General features: G+C 38.0%; 1 protein-coding gene across 1 annotated transcript; it reads left to right on the top strand.

Annotated features, from left to right (window-relative positions):
- Nucleotides 1-387: 387 nt before the first annotated feature.
- LOC140230018 (porphobilinogen deaminase-like) lies at nt 388-13,976 on the top strand. Its single transcript, XM_072310225.1, has 9 exons — nt 388-519; nt 4,755-4,827; nt 5,655-5,838; nt 7,161-7,238; nt 7,848-7,923; nt 8,409-8,522; nt 9,730-9,942; nt 11,229-11,321; nt 13,573-13,976. The coding sequence occupies exons 1-9, from the start codon at nt 472-474 to the stop codon at nt 13,759-13,761; spliced, it is 1,068 nt and encodes a 355-aa protein (XP_072166326.1). The 5' UTR covers nt 388-471; the 3' UTR covers nt 13,762-13,976.
- The last annotated feature ends 300 nt before the right edge of the window (nt 13,977-14,276 follow it).

Raw genomic sequence — 14,276 nt, 5'->3', positions numbered from 1 at the left:
CCACCGCGAGCTCCACGTACATACACACGTCTTGGGATATGAGGCCACGTACATCCACGGGACGTGTCACGAATTTGGCGGATTAATATCAGAAAATGTTGAGAGACTGTTGCAGGTTTTTTGAGCTCCTGTGAAGAGATAGCTAGTTACAGAAGATCTGTTGTATCCTTCAATATTTATTCAAACTAAGAATCGGAATTAGATATTATATATCAAGTTGTGGGGTTTTCTACGTAGAAAAACATCACGAACTATATGTTTTCGATGTACGAGCTATATTATGTAAATACTTCCGGGTTGAAGGTCACTGCACGTGTGTTTTTACACTGCAGTGTTTTTACTTATGCTTCGACTTTACAAGACTTGGTGGCTGCAAGGAGACAAAAACCTCTGCGCTCTTGTTTGCAATTTGATGTATCATGCAGTAGACATCATATTTTCCTTCTTACAGTAACTTGCAATCATATTATCATGGAAGAAGACCAGAAAGTCGTTCGGATTGGATCGAGGAAGAGTGAGGTAAAAGTAGGAAGTCTCTCAATACCATTAGTCCCATACGTTTATTCTGGCGGTTGTTAAAGTTTGTGCTCTCAGCTCGTAATACCAGATAGGCCTACTGAGTACTGTTACAGTGAAACCCCGTTATAACGAGGTCCGTGGGACCGGCGATATTACCTCGTTATAACCGGTACCTCGTTATAACCGTACGCATCAAAAACAAAGAAAAACATAAGCATGACGTCATATACCCATCAATGAAACTTAAGAACATATACTTTGCGTTGTTATTACACAATTATTGAGCGTTATTATTGAGAGAATAAAGGGAAATTATTTGTGAATTAGACGAAGAAATAGGGGCTGAAATGATAAGTTAATTCTTTATTGTAATTCTTGTTTGTTAAGCTTTTTCAAATAAACACCAGCGCAAATATATAGAGGAACATACAGGCCTTGTTTACCGTAACTTGCTAGGTATTTTTACGCTGTTGGTGCCCAGCGGGAATGCGATGTTTTCATGAATCATTTCGGCTGTAATCTTGTACAATGTATGATCGTTGCGCCCAAATGGATAAAAAATGCGTTCTTTATTTTCTTCCGAAAATCTCTTCGCGTTTTGTACGACCGTTCTTGAAAAATATGCGACAGGATTGAATGTAGGAGGTTGTCATCCTTTTTACGCAATGCTGTACCTGGTAGACCATTCCAAAAGAAAGAAAAAATCACCATTGTGAAATGCAGTGTTAAAATTGTGATAATGAACAAACCCAGATCTATTCAAACTAATAAATGCGTTTGTTTCTTTTTCTGATTTAGGTTAACATGCGTCATTCAACTTTTTTTACGCTACTGTCACCTGGCGAGATCGCGATGATTTCAAAGTAACATACGTGCGTTGTTTACCGCTAACTTGCGAGGTATTTTACGCTGTTGGTGCCCAGCGGGAATTCGATGATTTCATGAATCATTTGGCTGTAATTTTATACAATGTATGATCGTTGCGCTCGAAGGGATTAAAAATGCGTTCTTTATTTTCTTCCGAAAATCTCTTCGCGTTTTGTACATCCGTTCTTGAACTGTTGAATGCGTTTGTTTCTTTTTCCGAGCACCGATTAAGTAGGTTAACATGCGTTATTCAACTATTTTTACGCTACTGTCACCCGGCGAGATCGCGATGATTTCATTAATTGTTTTGGCTTTAATCATAGACACTCATTTTTAAATTATCATTCGTTAAATGATAATGAACAAATCCAGATCTATTCAAACTAATACATGCGTTTGTTTCTTTTTCTGAACACCGATTAAGTAGCTTAACATGCGTTATTCAACTATATGTACTCTACTGTCACCCGGCGGGATCGCGATGATTTCACTAATTATTTCTGCTTTGATCACACACTCATATTCGAATTATCATTTGTTAAATGATAATGAACAAATCCAGATCTATTCAAACCAATAAATGCGTTTGTTTCTTTTTCTGAACACCGATTAAGTAGGTTAACATGCGTTACTCAACTATTTTAACGCTACTGTCACACGGCGGGATCGGGGCGATGATGTTATTATTTCGGCATTAATCATCCAAACTCATATTTGCTCAAAACCAGCAAAAGAACTGGAAGTCGGAACTAAAATTGGAAAGGATATAATAATGAGTTGCACACGCATTCCAGTTGTCCATTTTTGGTCACAATTGTCGCTACATGAAAAGTTTTTGAATGCGTTAATTATCTATTTTTTTTTTTTCTCGTTGCGCTGTGGTCTGACCTCATATCACGCACTCGTTTCTCGCGAAAAAGAAAATCGAATGATTATGTTTAATAATTTAGTAGGAACATCGGAAGGTATTCCTGTGTCTTATCGCGTGATTAAGAAGAAAACATGGAAGGAACGGTTCTCTGCAAAACGGGAAAAGACGTGGATAGCGTGAATTCGGTTTTCAATGTTTCATTTGTCGCGTGTTTGAAAGCGGCAATTTGGTCAAGAAATGGAACCTCGTTATATCCGATCAAAATGCTTATGTTTTTCTTTATCATGATTTACCGAAATTGTCCTCGTTATAACCGGAATCTCGTTATAACCGAGCTCGTTATAACCGATCCGTTCTGCCATAGGTTTACACGCAAAGGAAAACGGGACCGACGCGATCACCTCGTTATAAGCGGTTCCTCGTTATAACCGAACTCGTTATAACGGGGTTTCACTGTACTACATACTACTAGTCTGTACTCGGCGACAAAAAAAAAAAAAAAAAAAGAAGAAGAAGAAGAAAAGGTAAACACTCTTTAAAGGGACTGTACAGTAATGGTTTAGGTGAAAAATCAGGTTTATAGCATTTTTGGTGGGATAATGAGAAACCTCTCACGAAATATGAAAGAGCAACATTCCAAAAAGGATTCAATGTTTAATTTTATCGTTTATTTGGTAAACTTGTTGCTCAATAAAGTTTACACTACAGTTCGACCTCGATTATCCGGCCTCCTTTTACCCGGAAATCTCTGTTATCCGAATGCATTCACGCAGTGAAGGACTCTTTCTTTTTCCATCCAAAAATTGAGAAAAAACAGTGACTTTAACATCTTTAAAAGATATTATTATCATCCTGATCATGCACATCTTCTTATGAAATTAGTGAAATACATGTAGATCCAGTTTTCATGGATCTATTTCACTAATTTCATAAGATGTGCATGATAGGTTTCTCAATATCTAGTGAGGTAAAACATGTTTGATTTTCACATAAAGACATAAATTACTTTATTTTATAGAAGAAGGGACTACAATTTTGCGCAGGCTAGCATAACACCACCGTTGCGGGGTACCCTACCTGCCTAGCCTAGCTGCCAGTGCACTGGGACAGCAGCTTGGACGGCAGCTATTTACATTAAAACTGTGTCTCCCATATCCGACATGGCCGCATAATCAAGGTCAAACTGTATTTGATTGATGAAAATTGGCCTTGAAATGGCTGAGCAAGCTATCAAAAAAAAAGCGATCCTAAGAATTAAATTGACAAGCCACGACTTTTATCAGGATCTTTTTGTTTTACCTTTTTTTTTAGATATCTCGGTCATTATAACACTGAATTTCATCAAACTTTTGATTGCCCTTTCAACTGTAGACCGACCGTTCTATCTGCTTTTTAACATTGTCATTTCATACATAACAATCATAGAGTGGTTTCTGAATATCTCGCAAACATTACAAGGCTAAATCACCTTAAGCCCAACCAGTAATTTTATTGTACAGTCCCTTTGAGTTCTTATTCCTCATGAGTCATATAATATTTAGATAAAAACCAATGTCCATAAGGTCCATACTTGAATTTAAGTTAATTTAATTGATATTAATTGGCTACCAAACTAGTAGTAGTACTAGGTTTAATACAAAGGGAAACTTTAGTAGACTAGCTTGACTGTACACATTCATTCGTTGTTGTTGTTTTTCTCTCTCTCCACTAGATTTAGTAATAGTAGATTACTAATACTACCAAGGCAAAAAAGTAAAAATTGCAGGAATTGACATTTTGTCATTCATTAATCTTTCAGGATAGCAATGATAGCAAAAGACCAATTCAACACAATGAGAGACATGAATGAAATGGCAAAAATAAGTTTTTGTTCTCTTAATATTATCTCCTCATGTCCCTAACAAACAACAAAGTAGGAAATTGAAATTAAAGGGGGAGAAGGGAGATTTTTTTTTTTTTTTTTTTTTTTTGTCAACACGGAACGATATACGGAGGGAGTAAACCGCAAAGGCCATAAGATGGACAGAATTATTCCTTTGATAAAAGACTTGTCTTACAAATTTCATTTCTACATAAGGAGACAAATTGAAGAAAAATCTACCACATTGTCGCCGCTCTGCTAAATGATCTAGATTGCTTTCAAGGTAGAATAAAAAAAGAAAAATAAAAAAAACAGTATCCAGGCCCCAGTTTTGACTCTATCGTCATTAAAAAAAAGAGGGGAAAAAAATGTTGCTCTCTTTTAAACTCTAAGAATTGATGGTGAATACATGTACAATGTAAGTCTGATTTGTTCGAGGGTAGAAGTTTGCAAAAATCTGAAAATGATGTCCATCTAAATGATCAAGAACGCTTAGAAAAACAAACAAATAAACATACTAATGTGCTTGTGAGGTAGGGTCTACCTCACAAGCACATTAGACTACCTCACAAGACTACAGAGTCTTCACTGCAGTGGTTTTTTAATTGCTTGTTTTTTCTCCCCTTCTTGCAATAGCTGGCCATGATCCAGACCAATCTTGTAGTGGAGTCTTTGCAGAAAATCCATCCAAATATCGAGTTCAAGATTGGTGAGTTTCCTACACATTGCAAGGCTATCATTACTCCACAACTCTCTTAAAGACACAAAATTGAAAGCAAATAATTTACATTTAAATGTAAAACTGAAATTCAGCCACGATACAGTAATGTAAATAGTTTTATTATCTGAAGGTGTACACAAGTAAATAGTCTGAGATGTGCTAGCAATGCTATCAGTTAGTGCTGACAGGCACATTACCGGTACTAAAGTGGACACTCACTATGCAAAACTAGAATTATACAAAATCAACATGTTACATGTATCAACAGCAAAATGTTCGACATTTCTGCTAATTTCCTAACTTTATTCTCACAAGCAAGAGTAAAGCTTCCTCCATGGAACTATAATTTTGTGGAAGGAATATTTGTCATCCTCGGTCCTCATAGAATTAAAGGGATGGTATAGTATTGGTTGAGGTGAGGTTTCAGCTTTTATCTTTTTGCAAGATTCTATAGTAACCACTTTGTGAAATGATAAAGAGAATGCAATTTTAAAAGGAATTCAAAGTTTATTTGATGAAAATAGGTTGTGAAATGGCTGAGATATCCAAAAACAAAGTAAAACAAAGTGATCTTAATAAAAGGTGGGTCCCATCTTTTATTTGGATCACTTTGTTTTGGATATATCTCAGCTGTTTCAAAACCAATTTTTATCAATTAAATGTTGATTTGCTCTTAGAATGCTATTTCATATAGAGGTTTCTCATTATCTCAAAAAATCATTAAAAAGACATTGGAAAACTCAAGCCCCATCTCATCCAAAACTATACCATCCCTTTAAGCCTTTAATACAAATACGTAAAATCCATCTCAACAGTTACCATGGAGACCATTGGTGATCGGATTCAGGACAAGCCGCTGTCCTCCATCGGAGAGTCCAATCTCTTTACCAAGGAGCTGGAGAAGGCCCTCGCCCTCAACGAGGTGGACATGATTGTTCACTCACTGAAGGACATGCCTACCCGCTTACCCACAGACATGGCTATCGGTGCCATTTCTGAGTGAGTGCTTCGTATAATTCCAAGGTCTTTGTACAATTGTATCTGTGTAACCAACGCTGCACACTGGCACTGGTCCGATGTTCCCAGTCTAGTAAAAATCACTGTCGGACCAGTAACTTTTTTAGGAATGGACCAGTAAAAAAAGGAAAAACTGGGTACCTACTGGTCCGACAGACAGATCGGACAAGTAGAAAAAATGGGTCAGTGTGCAGCCCTGACGTAACCATTAGAATTATAGTGATCCATGTTTGTTCGTTCGTTTCATTTTTCCATCTGAGAAGATGGCTGGATAGCCCATATTCAGCTGCGTTAGATGGTCTTCCGCGGGGTCCAGTTTGATGTGAGGTGAGACCGCTTCACCAGGTTATGCTCCCTGCTGTCTTTGATGAGTGAATGAAGCGGGATCTTTTACGTGCAGGAGTTGTGACTCTGTCACACATGAGACCTCAATTTTATGTCCTATCTGAGGGACAGAATGTTTTGCCTCTTACTAAAGAGGATGGTATGATTACACACAGCATTCCTCAGATAGACTTAGGAATTGAACACGGGTCCCTTAGATCTGGAGGTAGGCACGCTAGCGACTGAGCCAAATCACTGTCCTTGCCTGTCCGTATGTTGCTACAAACATTTGTTGGGATGTATTGGCTGACCACTTAAATACCTGACCCCAATAAAGAATTCTGTGCACACTACACACGTAAGAACAAAAATGTATAAAGCAAATACTTTCACTCCTCGATAGCTGTACTTGAGGTTTATTTTATTGAGGCAGATATCGGACGCATACTCTGTTTATACCAAATGACTCGAATTCTCAAGCTGTAACACAGTTTAACTCAAAGGGGTCATTGTGAAGTTACCCTCAGTAATAATTTTTGAAATGCTTTCAAAAAACAAAAAACAAAAAAAAACGTACAGCAAAACTGTTTTGATGAAGGAAGTAAAATTTGAGCTGAGGATGTGTTTCTCTGAAGTTGATTAGTGAAGAAATGATTTTCCTGGTCATGGAAAGCTATTGTTAATATGACCACAGATACTCAATCCCAAGTTCTCTGTCTTGAGTCTACTGTCTGGGCAAGGCATTTTATTCTCTTTATCTAGTCCTTTAGAAGGAACATAACATTGTTGGTCTTGTGGTAACTTGCTCATGTACCAATTAAGTGCTTCCTCAATGGCCCCAAACACTCACATGGTTTTATTACTTTGTCCCACTCCCATGAGAACATGGTTTTAGACAATGTCAATGACATTTTTACAAGATCGTTTTTAGAGCGTTAAACTATTGTCATTAATTCAGTGTTGCTTCTTCTTGAAACCAGGAGGGAGGATCCCCATGATGCATTGGTACTACACAAGAAGCACACGGGTGTTTCCATAGAAACGCTGCCTGAAGGAAGGTGAGTGAAGACAGATAATGCTGTGCTCTCCACACAAGCCCCTGGCATCATCGCCAGAATTTACCTTGAAATAATACTTCAAATGAAAGAGGGCATCATGTTGTGTGGGTGAAGGTAAGGGTTGATGAAAGAAAACCACTTAAAGGGCAGAATTTGGTTTGATAGATCATGAATCTATATCTATCCATCAAGCTCTCTTTCTATAGACATGTATGTATGTTGAATGTATTTATGTATGTATGTACTATCTTTGTTTTTATGTATGTATGTACACTCAATGTATTTATTTATGTCGCTGAAAAGATTCATCTGATTGGAATATCAAGTGGTTGAACGCTCATTTTGTCACAATCAGTTGCAAATTAACTTTGCTTGATGAGACTTTCACCTACTGGATCTGTAGACACTTTCAGTTACGCGTTTGCAGTTACAGGAAGCAGACATCTTTCTCTACTTAATTGTGATTTTAGACAAAAACAAGAGTCTTTTTCCTACTTCAATTTCCCTTCTTCTTTTTGTTCACCACCAACTTTTACCCCTGTCCTTCACCCCCCCCCCCCCATCATGTATACCTCTGTAGATATCTCCCTTTATTTGTTTTGACTGTAGTGTCATTGGGACGAGTTCAGTGCGGAGAGTTGCCCAGCTGAAGAGGAAGTTTCCCCACCTGGTCTTCAAAGATGTTGTATCCTTTCTCTCCATCAACTGTTGAGGGCGGTAGAGGCAATCAAGATACAGTGTGCCAAGGACAGTCAGTTCTTCTGCCAAGTTGGAAAGCACAAACACCTATCTATATGGCTATGGTTTGCTGCGGAATCATATTCTTGATATGTATGTACAAAACGTAAAGATATGAATTACATATGTTCAAGTGTATGAATCATTTCTATTACTTAGCTTGAATTCATTGATATTGTCTACTTTTCACTTTATCCAAATTTTGATACTACTTTTGATCAAATTCTTGGGTGTTTATAGCATAATTTTACTCTCAAAAGAGCACAATAACCATACAATTTCCATCAACCAAAAGTGTTTTAAAAAAGAATTAAATAGTTTTCTTGTTCTTTTAAAATTAGATTCCTATTTGTACCTTTAAATTCACTGTCACCATTGCCGACCTCACACCCAGCAGCATTTTCCTTGACTTTGCTAACTTTCTGCGTGTAGAGAGGCAACCTCAACACCAGGCTGAGGAAGTTGGACGAGGACAAGGTGTATGACGGGTTGATCCTCGCTGTTGCAGGCCTTTTGCGCATGGGATGGGAACATAGGATCAGTCAGGTAAAAGAGCTCAATTTCCTTCCCACTTTGTGTTTGTGTCATGTAGACACAAGACCAGAGATACGATCACAGTCCGATTAAAGGGAAACACCACCCAGACTTCCCTGAACAGCTAGAAAAGTCAGAGATGTCAATTAAATACAGTACTGTACATCACTTGAAGTTTGGGAATATTTATTCTAAATTGCATTTATCAATTATTGCCTAACTTACAACTATGGAGTTTATAACAACTCTGTCATGTCATGTCCGTTACGTGAACTGCACTCTACTTGGATTTGCATTCAAGTATTTCTGACTATCTCTGTGTCTTTTGTCTGGTATTCTTTGCCTGTATTGTAGTCAGCCATTAGAACTTTGCACAAAGGATAGACTATTTTCCCTGGAATATGCCTAACAAAAAATAGATGAAATTAAAACCATTTCTGTCTTTCTATGTCATATCCATACATTTATAACTGGTGACATGTATATGCTTCCTCCTAAATTTTTGGTTATGTTTTCTCCTGTGAGAATCGCAGTTCCTCTTCCCATTGATATATTTTTTTTTTGTTTTTATTTGTGCAACTCGTGATACTTGCTATCACATTTTCACAAGAAGGTGAAATGTAAGGAATCATATTTCCCATCATTAACATATTTGTATGCAGTTTCAGTATCATTTTACTGTGGTAATTCATAGATGGTTAACCCATTGAAGATGGACTGTTTTCTTGTTAGAGGAGTTTCCCATTTACCCCTGCCCAAGTATACTTCATGGCTGGTTTCATGTTTTCAAAAGTGGGGGAGGGGGGCACTTCAGACTTCTGGTGCCACTTCTGTAAAAAAAAAAAAAAAAAAAAAAAATGGTCTTCAGCGTAACTTCTGTAAGGTGCCACTTCCGGGTTTCTTCACCTGACAAGCAAAAAAAAAAAAAAAAAAAAAAAGGTCTTCAGCACAAAAGCAAAGGCCTTACCGCACTCACACTTCAAGGTTTCTATCTATTTCTTTCTAGTGCTATTTATGCACTTCCGGCGGGGCAAAAAAAGTGGGTGGGCCCAAAGTGGTGACACCTTATGTGTTCCTTTGTATGTTATGTTGCCCCCCCCCCCCAGCCCAGTTCCACCGACCCTGTACTTGGGACTAGTCTTCAGTGGGTTAACATGAATTTTACTCCTTTCTATTTGTCTCCTGCCCTATGACTGATGATGCAATTGTCATCGCACAGATTCTCTCACCAGAGATCTGCAAGTATTCCGTGAGTCAAGGAGCGCTCGGTGTTGAAATCAAGACCAGGAACCGCCATATGCAGCAAGTACTGAGCGGCCTCAACCACCCGCAGACTCTCCTGCGGTGCGTCGCTGAGAGGGCACTGTTGAAGACGCTGGAGGGAGGGTGCAGCGCCCCCGTCGCAGTCCACACAGAGATCAACGATGGAGAGGTGAGAGCAGATTTGAAATTGCATTTGTGGTAGGCAGTCGAGTGTTGAAATCAATTGTGACTCGTGTCCCCACAACAACAAACAAAACAAATAATTGTTCTCATTGAGAAGTCATTGGTTCACATGCCATTGCAGTGGCAGATCCAAAGGGGGTGCACTGGGAGCACCCCCTCTTTATTTTTTGTTAAAACAAAAGAAATAAGAAGAAAAAGGGGGTGCATGCACCCCTCCCCCCTTTAATTTGTAAAGGCACCTCCCCTTTATGGAATTCCTAAATGTGCCCCAGCATTGCAATATCACTGTGTGATTTGACTTTTTTTCTCTACTTCAGAATGCACTGCTAGAGCAGCTGTCTTTGGGTTGTTGTTTTTTTTTTTTTTTTTTTTGTGGGTTTCATTGTTGGTAGTAAGTGATCACATAAACACACTCTGATGGTCCTACTGACTTGTATATGTCCAAAGAATTAAGTTATCATAATGCTTGCTTGAAGAACAGACAAACAAAAATGAGTTATAAATATCAAAGGGGAAAGAGAGAGAAAAACAAACAAAAAAATTCTATTTATGCTGAAATTGCATTTGTTCTATATTAATGTGTAAGATTATTGTCAGATTAAAGCCTTGCTTTTTGTGTGATTTGTGCATGGGATGGTTTCGAGAATCGACCACAAGTTGGTTGATTGAGCTGTTTGACTCTTGAGGCAGCCATATTAAAGGTACTGCGTACCATTGGGAGCAGTGATTTAAAAAAAAAATGTTCAAGTTATCACATTTGATGCACATGTGTAGGTCAGTTGCATCACAAAACATCCTAACATATGAAAATTTAGTAATAAAGCCACAAAACTTAAGAGATATCACTATTTATCTCAGTAAACCATTAACTGATGGTTTATTCTAAAAACAATTTTAGTGTAATTATTCTTCACATTTTGTATATTTAACAATACTCAACAATGATTATACTGATTAATATTTTTACGTTTGGTTGTCTCTATCCTTAATTCACATTTTAGAACTATTTTGAAGCCCTAAAGCTGGGTTTTTGTTTCGTCTGCAAATGGTAAATACCTGTAGTGCCTTTTAAACATCAAAGAGTGCAATGATTGACAGAGCCCAAATAATGGATTATATGTGTACACAGGCCTGGTGTACATGACAATCCATTGCCTTTAAAGGAAGTCCTTGTGTCTCACTGGATATGGTCACAGGCTCTTAGTCCAACCAGTAGAAGAGTTACATGGTTATGCTTTTGTTTGTTCTGTTTTTGCCCTTGTCTTCAATAAGCTCATGCTCACGGCCGCCGTGCTCAGTTTAGATGGATCCGAATTACGAGAGGAAAAGATGACTGTGAAGTTGCCACAAGACCTCACGCAAGAAGTAAGAGTCATTTATCACATTGCACATTAAAGGGATCATATAATTCTGGTTGAGACCTAACTTCAGGTTTCAACATTTTTGGTGAGATGAGAAACTGCTTATGAAATATGAAAGAGCATGTAATTTCAAGAGGGATTCAATGTTTCTTTGATGAAAATTGGTTTTGACATGGCTGAGATATCCAAAACAAAGTGATCCTTATAAAAAGTGGGACCCAACTTTTATAAGGATCGCTTTGTTTTCCTTTGTTTTTGGATGTCTCAGCCATTCCAAAACATTTTTCATCTAATAAACTTTGAATTTCTCTTAGATTGGTATGTTCTGTGTCACTTCATAAGTGGTTTCTTGGTATCTCCAAAAAAAAAAATGAAAAGCCCAACCCTCATCTCCACCAATACTATCCCATCCCTTTAACCCTAAAAAGACTGGGGGGGGGGGGGGGCTAAAAGGCCCCCCCCCCTCGACATTTCGCGCGATTACTCTGCAACACGCAATGCTCTCGCCGCGATGCTCTATGACTTTTTTCTTTCGAGTTTCCTGCACATTTTGACACCAAATTTGTGACGCCCGGGGGTACGGTTCTGAAGTTACATAACTTTTCCTACATGCGCGTGAGGCCGAAAATGGCTCAAAAATGTGATTTTGTGTACAAAGTCAATACAAATTGAGTTTTTTCACATGGTTCATATAAATATGCTTATTTTTACTCTCAATGGCTAAAATTAATCTGTTTTAGGAGTATTATGCTTCAAAATGTGTCTGCCACAAATTTTGTTAAAAAAACAACAAAAACAAAAGGTCAAAAAACAAAGAAATACATAAGAAATTCATAAAACAATAAAATAAATAAGAAATTAATTTTGATACTGAATTTTTTTTCAAGTACATTTACTAAGAATGCCACAAAGAATGATTAGACCAAAAATGAGCACTTTTGGAGCTTTATTTACTGATTTAGATCAAAGAGTCTGATTTCTCGCATGAATTAGCATAATTAATCAAAATAAAATAAAAGAAGGCTATTTTGGAAAATTTAAATATAAGATCTTGTAGATTACATCGTACACTACCATTGTGCAAATTTCCGCGGCGATCGCGCGATCCACAGCCGAGATCTTAAGGGGGGGCCCTTTAGGCCCCCCCAGTCTTTCGAGCTACCAAAATAGCCCAGTCTTTTTAGGGTTAAGGGTGTGTTCGAGCGCTCTCCTAAAGTGAACTGTACCATACCGTACCTGTGCCAGAGGAGCACTTGAATGACCACTTCCCGATGTGCTCCAAAAGGGTACCAAAAGTGTACCAAAAGTTTGCATGTGAGAATGCACGTAAAATGCACATGCGTCACAATGTAAAGAGTTCATTCTCTTTGTTCAAGACATCGGTAAGTAGTTTAAATGCACCAAGTGAATGACCCTTTTGCTACAAAATGCGCAACCCCCTCTAAAAATAATTCATGAGGTGCGCTTTCTCAACAGAGTGCTTTAACGCTCCAAGTCTGGCACAGTTCAGCATGGTATGCTTTAGTTCAGTTCGCTTTGGTTAGCTTTTAGTAATAGAGCACTCAAACGCTCCCTTACATTTGTAAATTGATGCACTTGTGGGAAAAAAAAAGGCTAGAAAACAAGATGATGAACTGGAGACCCAAACAACAGGAATGAATTGAAGGAGAGTTCACTGTTACTTTTAATTGTGTAAACCAAGACTATTAGATCTACACACTATTAACCCGTTGAGGACGAGTCCCAAGTATACTCTGGCAGGTGTCTTTGGGAAATGCATGTTGTATCAAAATCAGCCCGTCCTCAGTGAGTTAAGCTTCCTCAGAATTGACTTGATTGAAATAAAGAACGATATATTAATGTCTTCTACATGTGTCAGTACCACAACATGTCAGTTCGATCCAATTACAAAGCAATCTTTATTTATCAAAAACCAATGAAGACCATCAGACAATGATGATTGACAGAAAAATCCCAGGATGCAAACAAGAAGTTTTTCCAAGAAAAAAAACACATGGACAAATTTAAGCGTACTATACACATGACAGAGCAAACATTAACAAGGCAGTGATGATGTCACAAACCAAATGATGACTGTATAGCCAAGCTATTTCACAGATGAAGGGGCAAATGTAGATATTGATTAAACACAACTGAGTGAATCGGTCTGGGGCTTGTCAGTTCTTTGTCTCTATCATTTACCCATGCTATTTCCCTGGCAAACTTTTTTTTTTCTGTGTCTGTTTCTACATCAGCACTCTTTCGACTCGGAATCCAACGCCGAAACTCAACTCTACTCCTCAGTCGTGGCACCTCTGATATCCCAGCATGCAATGCAGGAGGCGGAGGCTCTAGGGATACGACTGGCCAAGGCGCTCTTTGACAAGGGCGCTGGGCCGATACTCCAGGCTGCCAAAGATGAAATAGCCGAAAGGAGAAAATGAGAAGAATTAGATACTGTGAGCACTTCAGAATATCATTTATCCTGCTTCTACCAAATAGAAACTTTAGATAGATTATGTATAAGATGTATGGGTACAGTGGAAACTCGGTATAGCAAAATCCTTGGGACCAAGACAATTTGTTCTTTATATCAGTTATTTTGTTAGGTCAGTAGTCTTTAAACAATACAAATTAATTCATTGGCCCGAATTCACGAAGGTGGTACAAATGAAACCATGGTTCAAACCATGGACAAAAACCATGGAGCGCCAAGTGCCGCATGGAATATTTCGTTACGAAATTGGTCATTTTGTCGACAAAATGACAGTTTCGTTAACAAAATTATAATTTCGTGGACGAAATGTTCATTTAGTTATAAAATGTTGTCATTTCGTTACAAAATAATCATTTCATCGATGAAATGACTGATTTCGTAACGAAATATTCCATGCGACACTTGGCGCTCCATGGTTTTTGTCCATGGTTTAAACCAGATCAGATCTCTTTATACCCTCAT

Source organism: Diadema setosum, chromosome 6 (genome assembly GCF_964275005.1).
Source record: "Diadema setosum chromosome 6, eeDiaSeto1, whole genome shotgun sequence".
Lineage (NCBI taxonomy): Eukaryota > Metazoa > Echinodermata > Echinoidea > Diadematoida > Diadematidae > Diadema > Diadema setosum.
This window is presented reverse-complemented; position numbering and strand designations above follow the sequence as displayed.

Coding starts and splice junctions, on each gene's coding strand:
- LOC140230018 (XM_072310225.1), top strand. CDS start 472: ATGGAAGAAGACCAGAAAGTCGTTCGGATTGGATCGAGGAAGAGTGAG. Junction 8,523..9,729: donor GGGAACATAGGATCAGTCAG/GTAAAAGAGCTC, acceptor GTCATCGCACAG/ATTCTCTCACCAGAGATCTG. Junction 9,943..11,228: donor CAGAGATCAACGATGGAGAG/GTGAGAGCAGAT, acceptor GTCTTCAATAAG/CTCATGCTCACGGCCGCCGT.